Genomic DNA, 15,516 nt, shown 5'->3' on the forward strand with positions numbered 1-15,516 from the left:
ATTTTTTTATTTTTAGAAGATTCGTAAGAAATCTTTCTAAATATTAAATTAAACTATTGAAGTGTGTAAGTATTATTCTGTCACTAAGTGTCGTTTAGTCTTGGTAGAGTTGTTAAAGTATGTGGCGGTAAAGATTGAAAATTGTTAGACTGACTTGCAGAAAAGTGAGGGTTCTCACTAAAACAAAAATGCTCACTGCTCTTTAAGAAAAGTGTACTAATTGCCTTATAATTGTCGTAAACGAATCGATATATATATGAGTAAAAAATCTTACGTCAAAGGACCTTCTGGCTTGTCGAAGGATCTAAGCAAAGATAAGCAATGGAATTATTCATTAGTGAATATATGGGTGGCTTCTCTTGCACTTAAGTTGTTATTATCGGTTGGCTATCATTCCACAGACTTCGATGTTCATAGGAATTGGTTAGCAATAACGTACAACCTACCAATATCTAAATGGTACATTGAAAATACTTCACAATGGACGTTGGATTACCCACCTTTTTTTGCATACTTTGAGTGGGTGGTGGCTAACTTCGTGCCTGATTTTGTTAAAAGCGACGGATGTTTGAAAATAGTTGAAAAGGGACTATATAGTTTACCTACTGTTTTGTTTCAAAGGTTGTCTGTAATTGTAAGTGAGATAGTTTTATTTGTTTCATTGCAATGGTATATTAATTCATCGAAAACCCATACGGAAGCTAGGAGAGCTTTTGTTGTTGCATCGAGTCTCGTATTATCACCAGGCTTATTAATCATTGACCATATTCATTTCCAATATAATGGAATGTTGTACGGAATACTTGTTTTGATGATAAATTCAGCACGGTTGAAAAAATACTTAATGTGTGGATTTTGGTTTTCAATATTGATTTGTTTTAAACATATCTACTTATATTTAGCCCCAGCAGTTTTCGTTTTCTTACTTCGTGCTTATTGCTTAGACTTAAATTTTGGAAATAAGGCCAAATCTTCAAGTTCTCTTTTAAATATAATCAGATGGAAGAATTTATTCAAATTATCATCAATAGTCATTGCTGTCTTTGGTATTGCATTTGGCCCCTTTATTTATTATGAGGTTATGCCGCAACTCATAGAAAGATTATTCCCATTTAACAGAGGGTTAACTCATGCATACTGGGCACCTAATGTATGGGCAATTTATTCCGCAATTGATAGGTTATTGATTCAAATATATTACAGAATACCATTTAGTAGACCGATCTTACTAAAAATTTTCAAGTTCAATCCCCAATACTTATGGGACTCAAAATTAGTTAATAAAACAACAAGAGGCTTGATTGGAGACGTTGAGTTTCTAATCTTGCCTACAATAACTTCACAATTAACCTTCTTCTTGACATTATTTTATCAAGTCATGGCTTTAATTCCTTTGTTTTTACAACCTACTTTCAGAAGGTTTATGGGATCATTGACTTTATGTGGTTTTGCGTCTTTCTTGTTTGGCTGGCATGTTCATGAAAAGGCTGTCTTGGTGATCATATTCCCCATGACATTTCTTGTCAGCAGAGATAAGGATTTACTAGGCCCTTTTAACTTGCTAGTAAGTTGCGCATATACTTCCTTGTTTCCATTGATTTTCACTTGCGATGAATGGCTCATTAAGATCACCTACACATTATTATGGTACATTGTTTACTATTTTAGTCTTAAGAAGGTTGTAAGATTGCCAAAAACAAATGGTGGCTACGGTAAAGTTATTTTAGACAGAGTCAATAATGGTTATATTTTAGGTTTGGTACCAATCATATCCATTGTTAGTCTCATGGACTTGTTCGAACATAAATTCGAAATATTGAGAAAACTACAATTCATGAAGTTATTGATCATTAGTATATACTGTGGTATTGGTATTATAAGTAGTTGGAATGGTTTCAGTTGGTTATACTTCGTTGACGAATCCATTTGGACAGATGACTAAGCTAGGTAACTTTCTAATTAAAAATCATACTTTTCCGTACTCTCGCACTCTCTTAATAAATATGTAACATGGCAATTATTGTAGTGTAATAGGAATTTAGCATCCTAATACCCTAAAATATGTAGGTTCTTCAAATCCTATTGTATACTTGAAATTGACAAACTTATATTAGGTTTCGTGGTCTAGTTGGTTATGGCATCTGCTTAACACGCAGAACGTCCCCAGTTCGATCCTGGGCGAAATCATTTTTTTTAATCTATACTATTCGAACTACTTTCATCTGTTCTATAACTCGTTATGAGTCCAGTAAATATTTGCATAACATTATTCATTTTGTATGGCCGATTTGTTAATTTTTGCATCTCTTTAAATAAACTTTGATTATGCGCATGAATGGTTGCTGTTGCAGCTGTAAGCCTTTCCTGTATGAAATTTGGCACAGCAACCTCCTTAGAGATAGCTATAAAAGGGAATGAAATACTCCTGAAATATTTTGGTTAATCATTAGACAAATAAAACGTTACAATGCTGCAAAAAAAAGAAGAGACAATTAGCTTAGGTAGATACTTATTTGAAAGAATTCGTCAATTGAAGGTTCAATCTATTTTTGGGGTTCCAGGGGACTTCAATCTTACATTATTGGATAAGATTGAAGAAGTGAATGATTTGACATGGAGAGGAAATGCAAATGAATTGAATGCTGCATATGCTGTAGATGGTTATAGTAGAGTTAAGAGTACTGATTCTTCAGCAAACGGATTTGGATGTCTTGTTACAACTTTTGGAGTCGGTGAATTATCAGCTTTGAATGGTATTGCCGGATCCTATGCTGAACATGTGGGATTGTTGCATGTTGTTGGTATTCCAGCAACTTCTGCTCAACAAAAGCAATTATTGTTGCACCATACCTTGGGTAATGGTGACTTTACGGTTTTCAGACGCATGTCTTCTGCTATAACGCAAACTACAGGGATGGTTGCAGATGCAGCTACTGGTCCAGAAGAAATAGACCGTGTCATAAGAGAAGCCTATATTAATCAAAGGCCATCATATTTGGCTTTTCCAACCAATATGGTCGATTTAGAAGTTCCAAAGCTGTCTTTGGATACCCCTATTGATTTGTCAATTCCTGAAAATGACCCCGAAACAGAAAGCGAAGTACTTGAAAGAGTTACAGAATTAATCTCCAATTCCAAGAACCCTATTATTTTAGTCGATGCTTGTTGTGCAAGACATGGTGCTACTGGAGAAGCAAGAAAGCTAATCGATCTCACTAAATTTAAGTTTGCTGTAACCCCAATGGCTAAGGGGGCGAAATATATTGATGAGGATCATGAGAGATTCGCCGGTGTCTATGTAGGCACGTTATCTTATCCTTCCGTTAAAGAGCAGGTTGAATCTTCTGATCTTATTTTATCCCTAGGTGCTATGCTTAGTGACTTCAACACTGGCTCCTTCTCCTATTCTTATCAAACAAAGAATGTAGTTGAGATTCATTCAGACTATACTAAGATCAGGTCTGCAAACTATCCAAACGTTAGAATGAAGGCTGTTTTGCAGAAACTTTTAGAATCAGACAAATTGAAAGAAGCAGCGAGTAAATATAAGCCTGTCGAAGTTGAGAAAGACCCATTCCCTGAAGAGAAAAAGGATGAACTGTCTAAAATTACTCAACAATGGTTATGGAGTAAAGTATCTGGCTGGTTAAAGGAAAATGATATTGTCATTACTGAAACCGGTACTTCGTCGTTTGGTATTATTCAAACCCAATTTCCAAAGAATACTTTAGGTATTTCTCAAATATTATGGGGTTCTATTGGATACTCCGTTGGCGCAACATGTGGTGCTGCTATGGCAGCTCAAGAAATTGATCCTAATAGAAGAGTTATATTATTTGTCGGTGATGGTTCCTTGCAATTGACTGTTCAAGAAATTTCATCAATGGCTAAAAATAAGACTAAACCATACATTTTTGTATTAAATAACAATGGTTACACTATTGAAAAATTAATTCATGGTGAAACTGCCGACTACAACAGCATACAGCCATGGGACCATTTGAAAATCTTAGAAACCTTCAAAGCAGATGATTACGAATCTATAAGAGTTTCTACTGTCAAAGAGCTTCTGGATCTTTTCAGCGATCAAAATTTTGCAAAGAACGATAAGATCAGGGTGATAGAACTCATGCTTGATACAATGGATTCTCCTCAAAATTTAATTGAACAAGCTAAAATTACAGCTCAAACGAATTCGAATTGAATTAAATATATATACATAGGTTTTATAAGATATATGGGATAGTGATACTTAATAATACAGTTATATATAATTTTTAGGGTTGAAAATATAATCAGGGAATAATGATTCCCAATCTTCATTGAACAAATCTGACGTCATTAGGACTGGAGGTCCTCCAAAAAATTCCAAATTTTCGTCGAATAACAACTCGGTATTTGCATCTGCTATGGTCTTATTGTACTCATGGTCATGTTTATCCGATGAACTAGAAATTTCGTGTATTGGTGCTCTTGAGTTGACTAATGAACTGGCAGGTTCATTCGGTGAAAAGCCCTGGTGTTCAGTATACTCTCGGCGTGGCCGAGGCAGAAGCAGAACTCTCTGAAAACTTTCAGTAGACCGAATCTGCGAATTATTTTCAAACGGCCGTGATAATTGTAAATGATCTCTGTCGTTCTCCTGTTGTCGGTTGTTCGAGAAATTCGGAGATTTAGAATTGAACAAGTTCTCAGTGGCTACATTGTTCGTAGTTGGAGAACTATTCTCTTCTTTCTTTGATTCATTTTCATTATTATGGCTGTGTTGTAATTTTATTTTAATTAACTTGTAGGATTTTTCGGCTAATTTCCAGGTTCGAGAGCAATCATGTAACACGTTCATGAAGAACTGCAATCTCTCCTGTTTTTTGTTCACTAACTGTTTACTTTTATTAGTAAGTAAAATTACTGAAATAGAAAGAATAGAACAATAAACCATAAATATTGATGCTCTTCTTAACCCATGAGTCTCTTGAAACCGACGTATAGCAACATATAAGTCTTCAATTGCATTAGTACAAATAATTGCAGGCGATAAATGATGCTCCTCTTCGGCGGATTTGGAAATACCTACAAAAGGTCTATTGAGACACAAAATGAGGATGTAGTAGTAATATCTTATGCACAGAAGTGTTGGATTATCAGCAGTTTCCTGTAAAAAGCTTTTATCCCAAGCCAAGTCTTCGGGTAATGATTCTTTCCATTTCATTATATGACTATTGTATTCAGAAAGCTTCTCCATTCTTGACAATAAATTTATATCATCGTTATTTTTATCGTGATTATCTTCTGAACGAGTGAATATATCATTTAACATGCTATCTGAAATATTAATTAACTTAATTACATTCTTTAACGGATTTGATATTTGTGTATCTTTCTTAGCTTTGCACTTAGGGTCAAGATACCTATAGTCATCTATCCATTCTAAATCTGGTAAATCATCAGTTTCAGGTATTGTAGCATCGGATATTTTCAATAACGAAGGTCTGCCTAATAATAAACTTATGAAATGATCAGCCATGTAACTACCCCAATAAATTCTGCTTCTAATCGCCACATCTAAGGGGCTTAAATCATCATGAGACTTCAAAAACCATACTTCTGGGTTTAATTGAAAACCAAGATCAAAGCCCATTCTCATAGCATTACCACTAAGCATCCAACCAGATGAATTTGACCCATCACAAATATCATAAAATGCAAGCAATAAGAAACTCTGTAATGATGTGATTGATGGGTGGTCTAGCTGAGACAAAAGTGAAACCCTGGCTTCATTATAAAACTCAATAGATCTAGAGTATATTTTATCGTCATCGGACATTCTTGAACCCAATGCACAAATGCTCAACACCAAATTTCTTGAGCAATATAAACTATTTGGTTTGGGATCAAAAAAATCAATTAAAAAGGCCTCTCTAAATATGAACATATTGTGGTCAGGATACTGCCAAGTAAAAAATAACTTTAAACAATGCAATATATTGGGATCCTTATTTAAAGCATTAATAGATACTTCTTCTCGCTTTGATGGAGATTTTGATTTCCCGGTTATTAAGTCATTGTCGTAAACACTGGTTGGTCCATAAACCGACATGCTAGAATTTTTTATATCATGTTTGGGGGAGTGAAATGCATAATTTTCCATTTCTGATGAAGCAGAATTGTATTCCTGGTAGTCCTTGCTAACAAACTCGTTCAAATCTGTAGAATCGATTAATTTTTGTTTTGCTTCTATTGAGTCAAGTTTTTTAAACTTTTCGAAAAAATCAGTCAAATTCTCTATTTGCTTTTCAAGGTTCGAAACATAATTAGCTGGTGGTCTTTTCTTTCTCATGTCATTAACAGTCTTGACACAGTCAGCACCAACTTTTGTACAATTTGAACATGGATATTCAAAGTTGCATTTAATCTTTCTAGTCCGACATCTCTGACAAGACAATAATCGTGGATTTGTATTATTGTCTTTTCCCTTGTTATTAACCTCCTGTTTCCTCTTTTTAGGTAACGAAGACATATGTTTAGTGTTACCTTCCTGATATCTGGGAATACATATATATTCAGTCTTATTTATCTGGGGATAAAGATGAGATCTTTTTAAGAAAAACAAATAAAATTACAGTGCGAATGTACTTAGGAGAATATGTATATTCTTAAATCAAATATTTGATTAAATTAAGAATAAAATTTGATACGTCGTATAGAAAACTGCTATCATCCCAACGACTATTAAAATATAATCAAATACTTTAAAAAATTTACCCTTCCAATCATTTTGTCTATCAAATTTATAAGTTTTCAAATGTATCAAGGGAGGATAGATATATACGAGTGGGATACATGCAAAACACCCATTGAAAGAAATGAATTTATCTATGTTGTTTGCATTTAAATATGCAATTATACATATCGAGCTAATTAATATTGCTCTTATTAAATTCTTGGACCACTTAATTGACGTACTATATTTGCCTGAAAAGTGATACAATTTACCTTCATCATCTTTCTTAGTAGAAGTAGTTCTATCATTGAATAAGTATGAATTGAAAATTAAGGATTCTAATATCTTAGTTACCGGAAATAACTGGAGGGGCGCTGTCAAGAATACCGCTAACGAGTAGAGTAACGATATGAGCTGAACAGATAGTTTACCCTGTGGCAAATTCAAAATAACGATTGATTTAACCTGATCTCCAAATGTAGAATACCCAAGAACACCAATAGACACGAATAATGTCGTTATAACGCACATACTTATTGATAAAACCATAGGGAATTTTTCTGGTTGAGCCATCGAAGATTCAATTGGTAAAATCAATCCAATACCTTCAAATGATGTAACTGCGACTCCAATCAACATTGACCAGTTGCTAGAGTTAAATTTGACTATATTTGGACCAACACCTTCGACTGAAATTTTCATAATGGAAAAATAGAATATGATTATTAGTCCAATTACTATAAAAACCGATGATATCAAAGAAATTATAGATAACTTAGCTAAATTTCTGATGAGAACCAAAGGAATTAATAAAATACATTGGAGAATGACAATATTCCGTGTACTCACGTAGTGAGCAGAAAAATGTAAGTAGTTCTCGATGAAAGAGATCACATTTTCTGCTGTAAATAAAATATAAGTAGCAACAAACCCAATTTGGGAAATCAAGATAGATATTAAAATGCAAATTCTTAACGGCTTTCCATGGGTCTTAAATCCTAACTCACCGAATGAAGATTTGTTCAATATTCTTTTAGAACGGATTAAAATGATATAACAAAGAAATGTCAACAATCCAAAACATAATAACATAATGGATGAAAACAAAAGACCTCCATTAGCAAAAGCCTTAGGTAAAAACAATATACCAGAACCCACCAACGCTTTAAAAACTAAGAAAAACGTCTTGGGAATATTGGCTGCTCCCTTCTTTTCTGGTCTAGGCCTACGGGTAGGGGGCGCTCTACGTTCATTGGGTAGCAATAGCGACTCTTCGTCGAATGCCTCCTCATATTGTTCATCATTATCTTCGTCATCATCAAAATTCTCCCCCGCAAAACGACCATATATGCTCAAAAACTCAACAAAATTTCTTGTCAAAAAATTTGGAGGCTCCGTATTCTCCTGCAAAGATTTGTTAATTAAAAATTCTCTTCTAAATCCTCCTGGAATATTAATGTCGCTAGCAGTAGACTGCCTTCTCGACTGAGTCATGAAATTGGAAAACGATGATGACCTCGTTCTCTTCTTCAGGTTCGTCAACTCTTTGCTGCTAACATTTTCAAGCTGCAGGTAGAGGTGTCTAGCTACATCTCCCCCTTGCAATTTTAAAGTATCTTCTTGATTCACCAAATGCTTATTTATGGTTTTCAAATTAGCGTTTTGTGAATTGATATTTGAAATTTGCTCCTGATAGCTTCTATCATTGGACGAGTTGGAATGATATGAGTTATCAGAGGCACTATGTTTTAATGTGCTTGGCCCGGTTCCATCCATCGTCTGTGTATTCAACGTCTCAGTACTCGCTTTTTTACCCATTTGCAATTAAAGCGTATCATTCTAAATCAAAGCCTATATATCAACTTCTAATCGAATTCATCACCTAATTTGGGTCGTGTAGTGGTCAAAATACACAGTGCGATGTCATCATAGCTGAATGGTACAAATGCCCAAAGGGCCTCTCCATGTAATCAGAATAGTATGATAGAAAATTATGTGATCTCTTTCCTATTCATTTTTCTACAACGCATTTACGAATCTCTAATTCGGTGATAGAATCAAATAGTGAACTAATATCGACAGCTAAAATATTTGTCCCCCCCACCCATGGACTTAAGAAATATGATTCCGAGACCCTTACACCGACCAAATGACTGCACTGCGTATTGTCAGCAAATTTTCACGAATCATCACTTACTGCAACCCTGCACCACTTTCTACTAAAGGCGTATTTTTAGTGCAAATATTCCTTAGCCAGAGTTTGTTCCCCATAATTCACCTGAAATAGCATATACCTCTTTCTATTCAAACAAAAGCCTCTACCAAGCAAATTCGTAAGCCGTATAAGTATATGAAAACGTACCATTTTTCTTTGCCATCATCGCGTAATATGCTTGACAAGCAAAAAAGTAATCAAATAATTCTCCATTTGGTCTTGTGACCAAGCGGTGGAGCGGTTATGCCTAATTAGCCGGCAATGGGCTAAACGACGACATTTATCACTTACGGAAATTTGTTAAACCTTAATTTTCTTCTGCATTTAAGTTACTTCCACTGCGCCAAAAGTGCATATTTCCATTCTGGTAGTTTAACTAATCCCCGCGGCACATTTTTAGGACTTTAGTCGTATTTGCATCTGCTTGAGCCATTCGGTATTTAAACAACAAATTTCCTAACAATTGGTTTCTCATAAACTCGTAGTATAAAATATTGAATTAGAAACGTTCCATCATATATAATTAGCGAATATCATACAAGATTAACACTGATTTGAGTGTACTTAGACAGAAACTACTGGATAGCTACTGGAAAAACATCATAGATCTGGAATTAAAGGACAATACAGCTAAACTACTGGATAGAGGCAAAAGTTCATACGAAATAAAGAGTTACGAAAAAAAGGAAATATAAAACATAAGGGAAAACCAATAATAAATAATAATAATAATACCACTTGAAATGCATACCGGATTCTGCTACGACGATTTAACGAATTACAAAACAACAAACGCACCTACCTTCACACAAAACATAGACTACATGTCTGACCTTTCCATCAACGAATATAGTTTGCATCAATGTTGGAAACGCAATAACTCAATCAGTGTACGGTCACAGCAAGATGATATCAGCTGCGTGATACCGTCAACCGTTTCCAGGCGATTAGAAAATACATGCTGGAGACGGTGGTACAAGCAAATGAAAAGGTTGCCAGAAGTATCACCTAGCTGTATCAATTGGAAAAAGGATGAAGACATCACTTGGCTCTACGGTCCCAAGTTTGATACTGACGATTGTATATGCTCGGTCGATTTATCGGCCGGCGCCTGTGATTCTACCGGTGCGAAGTGCGACTCGAGAAATAGCTCGGTTACCTCCTTATCGTCTACGTCCTCACTTCGCACGATGGACAGCGATATTTCGGTAGATTTTGACCGCCCGCTGGAACCTCGGAACAAGCCCGCCTCAAAGTCTAAACCCTTTAAAAAGGTGAAGTTCAACTACATAATAAATTCTCGTGAAATCATAAACGGGAGATCCATTGACTACGGTTTCTTGGACGAAATGTGTCTATAGTTACGAAAAGTATATACCAAATATATGCAAGTCATATATCTTTTAATAATAATTATAATTCGTCATTACTACTCATTAATCTTTAATGTCTGCTCAGCGATTTGCTACATTTTGTTTCTCGTATCCATAAAGAATAATAGCCCGGGAAAACGTCGTCTAATCGCCGTGCGCTTAAGTTCCTAAGTCCCCCACCAAATTCCTTTTTCCCTGGATCTGGCGGTACTTCCGAGGCGACATTTTTGTATGCGCGAGCTTTCGGTATTTAGACCACCGCATGAATGGAAATGGAATTGCCGACGCAATTGTCTAGAATATGTTAAACGCATGGGCCTTTCCGGCTAATAATTTTTCCTATTGCTCTTTGATGGGTATACATTTTTTTGACGTGATGAAGAAATTTTTTGTTCTCTCGGGAAGTATTCTGTTTTCGGTCCCTTACGTTTACGAACTTTGTACTCGCTTCCTCCAGCATGACCCTTCAATTTATAGAGGCAAGGGCAATAGTAGTCAGCTACATATATATGCCTAAGAATATTAAGAGTAATAAATCTCCCCTCACCGAACATTTGGCTATAACCAAAGAATGATTACCGTACGGCGACTACTTGTCACCAGTAGCTCACAGCAACAAGACAGATTGTCCAATCAGCCTTAGGAGTCTACTATTTAGGAAGCGTAATCACACTGATAATAATAAAGACATCTAGCGCACTATAACAAATAATAGCACCATTGTTCGGCTACATGTTATAGAAGGTTTTATGGGCAATATTTTTTTCTACCGTTTATTGTTTGTATTAACTAGATGATCTTGAATTGGGGGAGAATCAGTCCGACTCCTCTATAAAATAATATATATTACATTAATGGTGGATGATCAATCCACCAAATGTCGCACAACATTGCCCAAGGAATTAGCAACATTCACTGCTTGCCCCATCTATATTTGTCCCCATAGAATTTGTGCTATAAAAATAAATAACCCCACTTTCTGAAGCAACTCCTATATTCTTGTATTTTATGATAAGCTAACACGTATGAAATATCATCTATAGGGGTTCCTCAGATACAATACGCTTTATGACGGAATTCTGCACGCTAACTATTGATTTTTTTACCTTATTGAGCACTGGTTTACTCCATAGCAGGCATATTCCCAAAACATTGTTTAGTATGTTGGACTTTTAAAGAGTAATTTTCATAAAATTCAATTATTGTCCTTTCGTGTTCTTCAATTCTTCTTGCAAGTCCAGATTAAATTTTGGCAAGGAATTTATATTATTCATAATTTGTACATTTTGTAATACAAATTCATCATGATTTTTCATTAATGTTTCTAAAGGTTTATTCAATGCTTTCATATATTGCGTTAGCAATTTATATGGATCCTCTTGGCTTGTCATGGAGCTAAATAAGTATAAACGAGACGTGTTTTTCTCATTTGTTTTTTTTTTTTGACTTTCTCATTAGATCCAAATTTGTGTTCTTGTCTTTTCTCTATACAGTGTTTGTACTGTTCATGCCATCTTTATGGAATACTACTTGACAAATGAATAGTGATGATGATTCCGTATTTAATGATGATTTAGATGATTCAGAAATAACTAATCTTATCCATAATATTCCTCTGTCTCTGTCTCTGTCTCTGTCCCTGAAAAGTAAGTTACAAAGGAATCTTTATGGGGAGATAATCCCCCAGCAGTATATTGAAATTGATACATCCAAAGGATATACAGAGTTGCCTCCTACACATCATGTCCTTGATTATGAAAATTTGTCCACATATATTTATCCCACTAACTTTGAGATTCGTGATTATCAATTCAATATTGTGCAGCGTGCGTTCTATGACAATTTATTGGTTGCTTTACCTACGGGTTTAGGTAAGACTTTTATTGCTAGTACGGTTATGCTTAATTTCACCCGATGGTTTCCTCAGGGAAAGATCATTTTCATGGCTCCTACAAAGCCATTGGTAGCGCAACAAATTAAAGCATGTTGTGGGATAACAGGTATACCAACCTCACAAGTAGCAATTTTATTAGACAAATCCAGAAGGAATAGAACAGATATATGGAATTCGAAAACTGTGTTTTTTACCACGCCCCAAGTGGTTGAAAATGATTTGACAACCGGTATTATAGATCCAAAACTGGTTGTATTGTTGGTGATTGATGAAGCTCATAAGTCTAAGGGTAATTATGCTTATAATAATGTTGTAAAATTTATAACCAGGTTCAGTAATTCGTTCAGAATTTTGGCTTTAACGGCTACACCAGCTTCTGATGTAGAAGGTGTTCAAGAAATTATTGATAATCTTTCGATTTCAAAGGTTGAGGTCAGAACAGAACAGAGTATAGATATTTCAAAGTATATGAAAAGAAAAACAATTGAAAGAGTAACTGTGTCACCTTCTATAGAGATTTGTGAAATTGTTGATATGTTATGTACTGCAATTCAACCCGTGTTGTCAATGGCAAATGAACGAAGAATATATGATATGACTGATCCACTGAAAATCAATGCATTTCAAGTAATTGATGCGTCTCAAAGATTATTGAAGAACCCTACTATTCCAGAGGGTTTAAAATGGCAGAATTATTTCATTTTACAAATTTTAAATGTAGTAGGTCAGTCATTGAGGAGGCTAAATATATACGGAATAAAATCATTTTATAATTATTTCGACCAAAAGCACAAAGAGTTCACAACAAAATATAATAATAAAAAGTCAACTAACCAAACAGCTGCTAGATTTTATTTCCACGAAAACATCAACTTAATACTTAGTACGTGTAGAGAATTAATTTCTAATGATAACTACTTAGGACATCCCAAGCTTGAGGTTTTAATCAATGAATTAGATGGATTTTTTAAAGAAAACGAAGAAAATGATTCTAGAGTAATCATTTTTACTGAATTTAGAGAATCTGCTCTAGATATTGTTAACTCTATTGAAAGGATAGGAAGTAACCTAAAGCCACATATTTTTATCGGTCAATCTAAAGAGAAAGAAAAATTTGATGAAGAAACGTATTTAAGCAAGGGCAAAAAGAGTAAGGCAAAAGGAAAAGCTACGAAAGGCAAGCAAAAGAATACTGAAACTTCTGAGAGATCGACTTCACGTACCAGTTCAGAGGATGCACAGATTAAAGGTATGAATCAAAAATTGCAAAAGGAATTAATCAAAAAGTTTAAAAAAGGTGAATACAATATATTAGTCGCAACATCTATTGGTGAAGAAGGTTTGGATATTGGTGAAGTTGATTTAATTATATGTTATGACTCTACCAGTTCCCCGATTAAAAATATTCAAAGAATGGGTAGAACTGGACGTAAGAGAGACGGTAAAGTACTTTTATTGTTTGCTGGCAACGAGGAACTGAAATTTGATAAAGCAATGGCTGGATATGAATTTATTCAACAGCATATAATGCATAATAGACTAATAACATTAGCTCAAAGTAATCGAATAATACCGAAGAATTATAAACCAATAGTTGAGAAGAAATTTATAGAAATTCCGGAAGAAAATACGGAAATTGAGGCTGAAGAAGATGAGGATGAAATTATAAGAATTGCCACAATGTATATGAATAATAAAGGTGATAAAGTAACTAAGCCTAAGTCTAACATTAAGTCTAAATCCAAAAAAATTGAAAAGAGATTTTTCATGCCTGATAATGTTATAACTGGTTTTCAAAATGTTACTAATATGATTAAAAAGGCAGACAGTGATAAATCTGTGGCAGATACTAGAAGAGAAAAAGACCTCTTAGATAAGCTTTTAGAGTCTGATACTGAAGATGAATTAATGATTGAAGGAAAAAGTTCTCCTGTAAAAAATGATCAGCAGAGAAAATCAAACTCGAACTGTACGCGGGAACAAGATTTTAAGGATGGAATTGAAAATATTAACAATAAAGTTACTGGTGATTTTGCAACTGTTAATAAAGAGAATAAAGAATCAGGAGCTTCGAAATCGCCGCCTTGTCGTGGAACACCGTCTGCCTTAGGAATAGGACGCTTATCGCCCCAAAATGGTAAGACTATAAATATGCCTACTTCTCTGATTGAAGAAACGACACCAGAAGTAACAGAAAATATGGAACCATCGACTGTTAATGTAGCTGAGAAAAGAAAATCTCCAAATATGGATGCAAATAATCGAGAATTTGCGCCAAAGCAAAAGACCTTAGGCTTAAAAAGACGAAAAGCAAATAATATTACCGATCAGCTTAAGCAGCAATATAGTAGGGTGATTAAACCTAATACAGCCAACCAAACAATAACTGTTAATGAAGACGAAAACTTAATGAAAGATTACATAAACAACGAGCAAAGTTATAAAAATAAGATTACGGAGTCTGCTATAGATGATGCATTTGATGAGGCCGACGTGTTCGATGATGGCTTAGATGATGAATTAGTGTTGATCGCCAACGACAAAATATCTTCCTTTGAACGATCATCATCGCCAAATTTTCCTGTGAGCAAACCTTCAGATCAAGTCTATAAACATGAATTCTCCTCGGGAGAAGGACTTCTTAATCAAGAAGAAATGCTTGAACTCTACACCTCATATTTTTCTATTTTGGATCCTGCCGATAGAATTGATTTTTATGATCCATTGAATTTTAATAAGCGAAACTCATCAATACACCATCATGGACAAATTGGACATAGTCAGGCTTCAAGAAGGCTTCTACAATCTTCCAAATTTATGGGAACAACTTCTACTACAACTGCTAAAAATATGATGGAACGCTATAAGCAAACTTACGATCTAATACATCATGAAAATAGTAGTATTGTTCAAAAAATAACGAAAACAGACTCGAAATAACGATGTTATAGATATAAACATGTATATATTTTATGAACATTTTAATTACTGCAAAAAGTGGTAATAATTTTTCCTTATATGCTGTGTTACCCGGATAAATGTCTGTTGTATAAAAGCGCTCAATCTACCTTTAAAATGGTTTTAACCATTTTCCTTCTTCTCTTCTTCTTTATCTTTATGCAGGGGCATTACGTGTATCAGTGAGGATTCGTCCGAGATCATGTTTTTGCTGGTTGAAAACTATAACCTGACAGCTCCTTATTATTATGGCTTTATGCCTTTGATATTAAGGGAATTTTTGGAATTCTTCTTTTTAGATTTGACACTTCTTGAAGGTCATTATCAATTCTTCTATGTCAAAATGAATACAGTG

The 15,516-nt window shown here is 34.6% G+C and overlaps 7 protein-coding genes across 7 annotated transcripts; 4 read left to right on the forward strand and 3 right to left on the reverse strand.

The window, feature by feature from the left end:
- Window positions 1–256: 256 nt before the first annotated feature.
- Window positions 257–1,942, forward strand: ALG8 (dolichyl-P-Glc:Glc1Man(9)GlcNAc(2)-PP-dolichol alpha-1,3-glucosyltransferase; the record flags this gene model as incomplete). The annotated part of the gene is made up of 1 exon (XM_015613239.1): window positions 257–1,942. The coding sequence occupies one exon, from the start codon at window positions 257–259 to the stop codon at window positions 1,940–1,942; it is 1,686 nt and encodes a 561-aa protein (XP_015465917.1).
- Window positions 1,943–2,467: 525 nt separating this feature from the next.
- On the forward strand, window positions 2,468–4,204 carry AC631_04411 (alpha-keto acid decarboxylase family protein; the record flags this gene model as incomplete). The annotated part of the gene is made up of 1 exon (XM_015613240.1): window positions 2,468–4,204. One exon carries the CDS (start codon window positions 2,468–2,470, stop codon window positions 4,202–4,204), a length of 1,737 nt encoding a protein of 578 aa, XP_015465918.1.
- Window positions 4,205–4,264: 60 nt separating this feature from the next.
- Window positions 4,265–6,517, reverse strand: TEA1 (Tea1p; the record flags this gene model as incomplete). The annotated part of the gene is made up of 1 exon (XM_015613241.1): window positions 4,265–6,517. One exon carries the CDS (start codon window positions 6,515–6,517, stop codon window positions 4,265–4,267), a length of 2,253 nt encoding a protein of 750 aa, XP_015465919.1.
- Window positions 6,518–6,670: 153 nt separating this feature from the next.
- On the reverse strand, window positions 6,671–8,539 carry AC631_04413 (uncharacterized protein; the record flags this gene model as incomplete). Its single annotated transcript, XM_015613242.1, has 1 exon — window positions 6,671–8,539. The coding sequence occupies one exon, from the start codon at window positions 8,537–8,539 to the stop codon at window positions 6,671–6,673; it is 1,869 nt and encodes a 622-aa protein (XP_015465920.1).
- A 1,380-nt stretch (window positions 8,540–9,919) lies between these two features.
- On the forward strand, window positions 9,920–10,297 carry AC631_04414 (uncharacterized protein; the record flags this gene model as incomplete). The annotated part of the gene is made up of 1 exon (XM_015613243.1): window positions 9,920–10,297. The coding sequence occupies one exon, from the start codon at window positions 9,920–9,922 to the stop codon at window positions 10,295–10,297; it is 378 nt and encodes a 125-aa protein (XP_015465921.1).
- Window positions 10,298–11,508: 1,211 nt separating this feature from the next.
- Window positions 11,509–11,700, reverse strand: AC631_04415 (uncharacterized protein; the record flags this gene model as incomplete). The annotated part of the gene is made up of 1 exon (XM_015613244.1): window positions 11,509–11,700. The coding sequence occupies one exon, from the start codon at window positions 11,698–11,700 to the stop codon at window positions 11,509–11,511; it is 192 nt and encodes a 63-aa protein (XP_015465922.1).
- Window positions 11,701–11,846: 146 nt separating this feature from the next.
- Window positions 11,847–15,143, forward strand: MPH1 (3'-5' DNA helicase; the record flags this gene model as incomplete). Its single annotated transcript, XM_015613245.1, has 1 exon — window positions 11,847–15,143. The coding sequence occupies one exon, from the start codon at window positions 11,847–11,849 to the stop codon at window positions 15,141–15,143; it is 3,297 nt and encodes a 1,098-aa protein (XP_015465923.1).
- Window positions 15,144–15,516: the final 373 nt, after the last annotated feature.

The sequence above is a fragment of the Debaryomyces fabryi genome (genome assembly GCF_001447935.2).
Source record: "Debaryomyces fabryi strain CBS 789 chromosome Unknown contig00118, whole genome shotgun sequence".
Classification (NCBI taxonomy): Eukaryota; Fungi; Ascomycota; class Pichiomycetes; order Serinales; family Debaryomycetaceae; genus Debaryomyces; species Debaryomyces fabryi.